This window comes from Blennius ocellaris (genome assembly GCF_963422515.1).
Source record: "Blennius ocellaris genome assembly, chromosome: 8".
Lineage (NCBI taxonomy): Eukaryota > Metazoa > Chordata > Actinopteri > Blenniiformes > Blenniidae > Blennius > Blennius ocellaris.
Window position 1 is genome coordinate 7,980,472 of NC_137657.1, and position 8,433 is coordinate 7,988,904.

Consider the following 8,433-nt stretch of genomic DNA (forward strand, 5'->3'; position numbering starts at 1 on the left):
AACAAAGTAAATAAGCTTTGCTTCGTCCTACTCCTTTTCGTATATGTTGGACCATTATTTATTTAGTTATCTGTTATTTTTTTGTTGCTTTGCTCCGTTATGTTTGTTGTTTGCGTTAGTTTATCTTTGTGTCCTGTCTGAAATAAACCAGAAAAAAATGAAAATAAAATAAAAAAGTCAGGAGTTCCAGAGTCCATTATTCTATTATAGTAAAAGGAAAAGCGAACACCAAAACACAGACCAGACACCACGGCCTCTCTCAGGCTCTTGTGTGAATGTGTCAATCACTCCCGCCTGTCACACCTGTGTGTCTAGCAGCTCCTCCTTTACAGGCAGACAGGTGAGGCAGCACACCTGATCACATGGCGCCACAGACACACTGTAATAGCAATATATTCTATATATAGCATATACATAAATGGGTATTGTTATTACTAAAGTTTAATGAATTGCTATTCTATATAAACAACTCAATACAATAAAACCTCAACCTCAACCTTATTTATTTATTTTGTGTTTGATGTTTTGGAAAAGAAAACGGCTGCATTTGACAGCTCAAATGAAATGAACTGGAACTGTAAACGATTTTTGTGTTGAGAAGGGGCAGACATTATAAGTTTTACTTCTTTCTGCTCCTTTTCAGCCATATGAAATGCTGTTGTGGCATTGTTTTAAATGAATGAAATAAATAATAAAATGAAAAAATGAATGAAAAATGAAAACTTTTTTTATTAAACATCTGCTATTTTCAGTGATTTTCCTTTTGTCTGATATGCATTTCAACTCATGGGTCGTAAACACTTGTTTTGGTTGTACTTTCTCTCATTGTAACGCTGCTGGCGACTGGCTTTCTGCCACTATCGGAAGTCAGTAGCTTTGGCTGCGGGGTCGAGTTCTGCAGAAGTCTGCACGTCTCCCAATAACATTAGTGACATCGTGGATGAGGAAGAGGAACAATGCACAGCCATAACGATGAAGATCCTCCACGGGTCACATTCATGTGTTCATTCAGACGTTTCCATACCTGTTCTGTGTAACTTCACTTCAGAGTTCCAGCTCATTTCCAGAAGCTCTGCGTTGGTGATCAATCTTCTCCTCGTGCCAGACGACAGGCTGGTCAGTGAACGTTTCTGCAGCAGCGAGTCTCTCGTTGATAAACTCTCTCAAAGCCTGAACTGAAGTAATTTGAGCTGCAGGAGATTAAATATTCCCTCTGTGAGACACGACCACAACAAGCTTGGAGCGTCCTCCAGAGCTTCTTCGCTCTTTTTTTTTTTTAAACATCACAAATAACATTCAGCTCCATACTGACACTCGCTGGACAGAATCGGAACTGCAGGTCATTACCAGCATCTTGACAGAGCTGCAGCTCTTTTATGAATGGACTGTCCTGTGTTTTACAAATATCAATTTAATGATCACAATTCGAGGGACATGAATATGTAATCAAATACATATTAAATGAGAGGAAATAGTGGGAAATTCTGACCCACAAATCCAGAGCTACAAAATCATTTAATTCATGTTTTGATGTTTTTTTTTTAGTTTTTACAATTAAATCGGTTTCCTTATTTACAGTAAATTTAACACACGGAAACAATTTTGACCAGTATGGATGAAAGAATCATCAGGGTGAATCTGTCAAATTTATAAGCAAAATAATTTGGATATGAAGAATTTATAAAATGCATTATGTTAAGTGATATCTTGGTGTGTTTTTTTTTGGGGGGGGGGGGGGGGGGGGGGGTAATCTGCTGTTTCAATATTACAACTGATAAAGGTGTTTGGACTTTGGGAGTGAGTTCACATCTGCACATACAAGATTTCTTAATTTTCAAACAAAATAACAGTAGTGTTAGAAATATAAACTAAATGTGCTTCTCTAACATTTATTGATTACCCAGATGACTGTTTGTCAGCCTCTGTGTATCTCAGCACAAATGGAAACCAAATTTAATGCACGCAATTTTTGTTCGGTTCTAGATTTTCCAGAAAGATGCCAGGAATACTTTTGGGAATCACTGCAAACCAATCACCCATCAAACTAAGAAACTGATATAGAATGTAAAGCATTTCCACAAAATCTTTCACAACTTCACACCTCTGTGTGAAATCTCAGGTGAATCAACTCCCTCTGATGCGTTCATGGTTACCTCAGATTGTCACTAAGACGACATGCACACGCAGAAAAATAAACACTAAACATCTGCTGCAAATACCAGAGAAGTTAGTCTTTATTTAATGGAATTAAGACGTTGGAGATCCTCAGGACAAATGACTGCACATGATAACTTCACTTGTCCGTTCAAGCTGCACATTAAATGAAAGTTCTTTCTTCCTTGACAAGGCGACATTGTGCTGTATCTAAGAAAAAATATTTAACAAGGGATGCTGGACTTTGTGGGGGGGGGGGGACTCCTGAGCAATAATATATCTCACAATGCATTTAAAATAAACTGTTTACGTCACTCATCTTTAAAAATATACATTTTTGGTCAACATTGTGCAGCCAAGCTACCCACTCACAAGCTACCGTGTGGTTGTCAAAAGAAGAAGAAGAAAAAAAAGACATCCTGAAAACACACAACATCGTCTCTTCCGTCTGTCCTCCGCACAGTTTGCTACAGTTTAAGGCAGAATTTTGTTCCATCGTAGATGAGAACCGTTAGCTCGTCACATGTTCGCCACAAAGCCTCCAAGGAAACACACCAGCCTGCTCATCGTTCACATTCAGATACGACAACGCCTGACATAATATATGAAATAACAGAAATAAAAAAAATTAAAAATGGTGGCTATGGCACAGATATCCTTAGGATGACCGTCTCTCTGCTGCGTTCAGGGACTCTGGGAATGAATAAACACATGTTGGTGTCTCCGGTCAGTCTGCGCTGTGTGAATGTAGTGCTGGACGAGGCTGACAGATGTTGCTCAGTTGTCAGCAGCTGGGATGGAGGAGGAGGAAGAGGAGGAGTTTGACGTTTCTGCTGCAGAGTGTGAGGAGGCGACCTCCCCGCCGGCGTCCAGCGAGAGCTCCTGCAGGGAGTCCGTGGCCTCCTGGACGCCTTCGCTCTCCTCTGGAACACAAACAAGCCACAACATTTTTAGTTTGGAAGTTTCCCTTAAGAGCAGGGGTGTCCAACAAAAAGCCCGAGGTTCCAATCCGGCCAAACCACCAAGCAAATTGCGAGTATTGCAAATACAGTAGCCATCAACATCTCACTGAAATGTTCTTGAAAAAGCAACATTAAATTGCCTCTAAAGTATAAATGTAAATGTTATTATGGGACTATTTTATTATTTTATGGCACAAGTGTGCTTCAAAATTGCAAACTTCGGGTTATGAACCTGCTTTTTAAAATTCTCATATAGCACAGAAAATAAACAGGAATCCATATATAGACTGAAATCGTCTCTGCGAGTGACTGAGTCTCTTTAAAACTTGGCACATCATGGAAGAAACACATTTTTCAATTGGCTGGCGCCGATTGAGGCCCTGCTTCACAGAACTGGAGCGAGTCTCACAAATACCAGCTTGATGGCAGTTAAAGCTAACAAACAGTTAAGAATCCAAATTAATTAGGTCGATTATATGCGAGTACGAGTTTCAAACTCTTATTTTAGCTGAGAAACTGAAGGTAATTTGTGGTAAATTGAGAGACGTGGTGATCAACACTTTCTAACAATCTCATCTGGAGGCAGTTTTACTGGTGGTTGAGTCGGAGAGCTTTTGTCTATGAAACTTCATGACTTGGTTCAATTCCCATAAAAGGTTTTTCTATCTCCAGGGTTCAATATTTTTTACTGGATAAGCGCTTATATGGTTGTTATAATTTGGCTAAAAGTGGTGCACTCACTTTACTTTGGAATTCAGTGCTGTCAATAGACCTAAAACTAAATCTTGCCCCACCAAGTACCTGCATCTAGAAACGCCACTGGTGACCAGAAGAAAGAAGGGACACGAGGAGGCGTTGTTCCTATCATTTCTATGAGTGTCTCTTAGCAAAATTACACCATTATGAAATGAACCTTTTTTAAAAAACAAAACAAAAACTTGACGTTTCTTCTTGGTCCCGGTTCAGTGAAACATAAAAGAAACTTAAATGTTCTTGTCAGTCATTTCCTCCACCTCCTTGAGTTGGGACTTTTTAGAATTTGAAATGGTTTAAAGCTGTGTGCCTTTAAAAAAAACCAAAAAAAAAAAACCTTGTACCTTTGCTCTCCTGCATCCTCAGTTTGGCCGTTTCTGCTTCCTGCTTCTCTCGCTGCTCCTGCAGCGTCTTACAAACTTTCTTGTGAGTGAACCAGTGCATTTTCTGGCAGGCCTGGCCGCAGTAGATCACCTGGTTAGAAACAACAGAAAAAAAAAATACAATGATGGAATCAAAAAGAGCCTAAATTAATGTAGACCGGACAGATGCTTGGGACGTTCTTTTAAATGATCGACACTGACGTATGGAGGAAGGGGATCGATCCTTTCAGGTAAAACAGGGAAACTCAGCTCGGAAACTCACCATTTTACAGATGGAGCATCTTTTCTCGGCTCCCTTTTCTCCACAGGAGGTGCAGAACTCGGCATCCATGAAGCCCACCTGCCCCGTGATGGCCTGAGTCAGCACCGACAAAGCTGTGGGGTCGTTTCCCTGAGAGGGAGTTCGGAAGACAAAGTGAAGTCTTGAGACTTTTCTGAGCAGCGTTTTTTTTTTCCTCTTTGAAATTCCAGTTTCTAAAGGGTACCGACTATAATCGTATGTTTTACAGCAACTTGAGAGACGTAGGGATGCGAAGAATACAGGATTTGAGATGTTATGCAATATTTCTGTAGAATTGCATAATAATGATTGTGGATGTCCACTGTGTCTCACACCTTTGTGCCAAGATGCTGAAATTAGATTTAGACTCACAATGTCCACAGGGGCGATGCTTCGCACCAGCTGCTGCAGCAGTGTGGCGTCACAGTACGGGAACTTGCGGATGCACTCCCGGATGAATTTCTCCTGATACACGGGGAAACCGTCGCCGTCTCGACCCTTCAGCAGACTGAGAGCAAAACACACATTTAACGACCAGATAGTAGCTGAATGAAGCAGAGACGAGAACACACTCTCATCCAGTGCAAGAACTACGCAGTTCAAAGAGGAAAGCTGTTCAGACACCTGCTGGAGAAACTGGTTTTAACTTGTGCACATTGTTCAACTTGGATGATTGGACTAAAATAAAGAAACGGTTTGACCACCTACGTTGTATTGGATTGTACCAGAAAATATGACTGACTGACAAAAGAGCAAATTAAAAAAGAAAAAAGAAAAGGACTCCACTCAGGTTTTCTTGAATATTTCAAACACTGTGCCATGTTCACCTCTTTATGAGGCCGTCCAGCTTGTCCTCGCGGTCCTTGAGGAATGAGGAACATTTTCCCAGCAAGCAGCTGATGTAGTGCATCTTCATGGCGAGCACCTCGTTCATGTCCTGCTGCTTGATGCACTTCTCGCAGATGAGCTCCATCACCCGCCGGCATTTCTCCAGGGCCTCCGCCTCGGCCAGTAGGGGGTTGTCCTTCACCAGCATGACCATCTGGAACGCACAGGAGATGCTCATCACATCGTTTGACAACTTTTTTTCACAACGAGTCGATTGAAGAAAACGACAGTTCCGTGGACGTCTGCGTTGAGTCCGGCCCCTGAGCAAACTGGACATCGGAAAGAACAGGTGAGGAAAGGACCGGAGACATTTGGTGGATGAGTCTACGGGTTAACTGAGCTTTATGCATCCTCCTCCTCCAGGAGGCCCAGAGATACTTTACCTTGACGGGGTTCAGGTTTGTGCTCATGATGACTTTGTGCAGGGGTCCAGCCAGTTTGTGAGGCAGCTTCGGTTCCTTCTCTAAACCCTGCGGTTTAGTATAATAATCCAGTCGGGCTCGGGAGAAGAAGTTGTTGATCACTGTGACGCAGTCGTGTTGCCCTGAAGGACAGAGGAGAGAAAAAGACTGTTGTAATTTTTCCTTTCTTACTGTATAACACCAACCACTTCTATGTCCTCCTCCACTGGATGCATGACTCATTCCTGGAGAACATCTATAAACGCTTGAACTGTGAGCAACAAAAAGTACAAAGTGGCTCTGGTTTGGGATCAAGTGTAACTTTGGCTGTGAAATGAAGAGAAAATAACAACAAACCGTCTCATTGTAATCTACAACCAACACTAATGTGTTGCCAGAGTAGCGAACATGCTACATGCAAACGAACCAACAAAGGCAGCCATCTGTGCCGCAGTCCTTCCAACGGAGTTCACCAAGTCTGTTTCAGCCCCGGCGTCCAACATCATCCACGTGATGTCAGTCTTCCCTGCAGGCGCAGACACAGACTAAGTAACAAAACCCCTTCTGTTAGATGTTTCGCTACACTAATGTGCTCGGGAGTGTTTCATGGTTTACAGTGGCAGCCAACCTGACAGGCCGGCGAACATCAGCGCCGTGTATCCGTGCTCGTGCTCATTGCAGTTCACGTCGGCTCCGTGCTGCAGCAGCAGCTTGCACATGTCGGCTTTTCCTTTGTATGCGGCGTGCATGAGGGGAGTCATCCCATACTGTCGATGACAGAAAAACGCGGCACGGTTCAATGCAACAATGAGCAAAGACGTCCGCTACAAACACCTGATTTGGACAGGCGGACACGAAAGAGTGACAGGAGGAAGAAAAGAGAAGTTGAAGGACCTCTTTCACATCACTTCAGAGTGGAGATCCATGGCTCATGTCCGGTGCATATGCCACTAACTGAAAGGAAGACACGAGTCATCTGTTTGTTTGTTTGTTTGTTAAAGAACTCTTGTACATTATATTTGTGTTTAAACATTGTTTATTTGGGTATTAACATCAATTTGTGTTTTACTTCAATCCATTTTTAATAATCACCATTTTAAATATTTAATTTCTATTATTTCGCATCACAACTCCTCTTTTATCTTAACACTGTGTCAACACGCAATTAAGATTGTGCCAACCTGTGCCAAAAAAGTGCTATAATGAATTACGGCCAAAGACAACTGTAAAACACGCCACTTTGTGTACGAGGAATATTATTTCAACAAATATGTCAAAGTTATGTTGTCATCGTGATAGGGTATAAATTAAAGCAGCTGAACCAGCTTACAGAATGTTTCCACATATAAGATTTACACAGAAAAGCGGAGCAGCACTTGAATGATAGGGATAAACGTTACCTGAGGGAAAAACAAATAACATACCAGTTATGAGTCTTTCATTTGACAGTTTTCGGTGCGAAACTGTACAGTGCCAGCAAGCCAAAATTAAAACGTTTCGTTTGCCACCAAATAGCTAAAACATGAGCTTTCCTCACCGTTACAAAAATACTATGAAAGGCGACTTACTATTTGTCTCCAACTTACGATTACATATCTAAAAAATAGAATGCCTTTATTATCATCAGATAGTTTCTCATATCACAGTGCAAATTTTACAAACACATTTTTTTTTAACATACAGGACACATAAAATGAGCAGGCCAAACACTTCAATGAAGTCAAACAAACTAGTCGGTTTGGATTTACCTCATCCAAACAGTTGACCCTCACATCCTTGCATCCCAGCAGCCTGGAGGCCTCCTGCACGTTTCCTGAGAGCACAAGTGTTTTTTTTATTTTTTATTATTATTGCAGATTCTTTGCAACATGAAGCTCCATCAGCAGTTCGTCGTGAACTCGCCTATGCACAATTATAGTTTTCATATTGAAATGTGTGTCACACTTTACATTGAAAAATCTGTTCTCCTGCGAGCTCGGCTGCAGAAAGAGGGGGGCGTTTAATACAGCACAATAACAGTAAAGTAAGCACATTTCACGAGTCATCAAACTTAGCCGTTACCAGCAGACATATTTTCTGTCAGGTGCTGTTATTTAAGAAAAAGAAAAAACGATTTTAATTGACAATACTCCGAAACACACGAATGGTAACGCACGTTAGCAAAATGCTAACAACTGTATGCGTTTCTCAGGGATTATTAGCATTAGCCGAAGAGGCTTACCTGCAGTAATAACCTGGAACAACTCTTTCTCGCTTGACGACAAGTCTCCCTTCTTTGGTGCAGACATGCTGGTGGCTAGTAGTTGCCAATGAACTTATGAAGACGCAGGAAAAAGTCCCAGTTGCTGGTTAAAGATGTTCTTTCCGTGATACTGGCAGACTCAAGTGCTCGGGCATGAAGGCTAGCTCAGGTCGGGCTGTCAAATGGAATGTACCATTAGGAACAGATTTTAGGGTTGTCGCACGCCAAACAAGAAAATCAAATGATCTTTATAACCGAGCGCTCAAGGATATTTCCCCCTAAAAATAAACTAACAGAAACGGAAAAAACACGGAAATCAAACCACCTCTAAAAGACAACTGTTTTCTCTCAAACAACCAAACAGCAACCG

At 41.6% G+C, this 8,433-nt stretch overlaps 1 protein-coding gene across 1 annotated transcript; it reads right to left on the reverse strand.

Annotated features, from left to right (window-relative positions):
- Positions 1–2,282: 2,282 nt before the first annotated feature.
- ankmy2a (ankyrin repeat and MYND domain containing 2a) lies at positions 2,283–8,181 on the reverse strand. The gene is made up of 10 exons (XM_080501562.1): positions 8,043–8,181; positions 7,570–7,634; positions 6,450–6,588; positions 6,249–6,347; positions 5,804–5,964; positions 5,360–5,574; positions 4,905–5,040; positions 4,515–4,643; positions 4,214–4,343; positions 2,283–3,077 (listed from the first exon to the last, which is right to left on the reverse strand). The coding sequence occupies exons 1-10, from the start codon at positions 8,107–8,109 to the stop codon at positions 2,932–2,934; spliced, it is 1,287 nt and encodes a 428-aa protein (XP_080357688.1). The 5' UTR covers positions 8,110–8,181; the 3' UTR covers positions 2,283–2,931.
- Positions 8,182–8,433: the final 252 nt, after the last annotated feature.

What these genes read in the sequence shown, in the direction of transcription:
- ankmy2a (XM_080501562.1), bottom strand. Translation starts at nt 8,109, where the DNA reads ATGTCTGCACCAAAGAAGGGAGACTTGTCGTCAAGCGAGAAAGAGTTG. An exon ending in GATGTTCGCCGGCCTGTCAG is followed by an intron (nt 6,348 to 6,449) that starts GTTGGCTGCCAC and finishes CTGCGCCTGCAG; the next exon opens with GGAAGACTGACATCACGTGG. An exon ending in CAAACCTGAACCCCGTCAAG is followed by an intron (nt 5,575 to 5,803) that starts GTAAAGTATCTC and finishes TGTGCGTTCCAG; the next exon opens with ATGGTCATGCTGGTGAAGGA.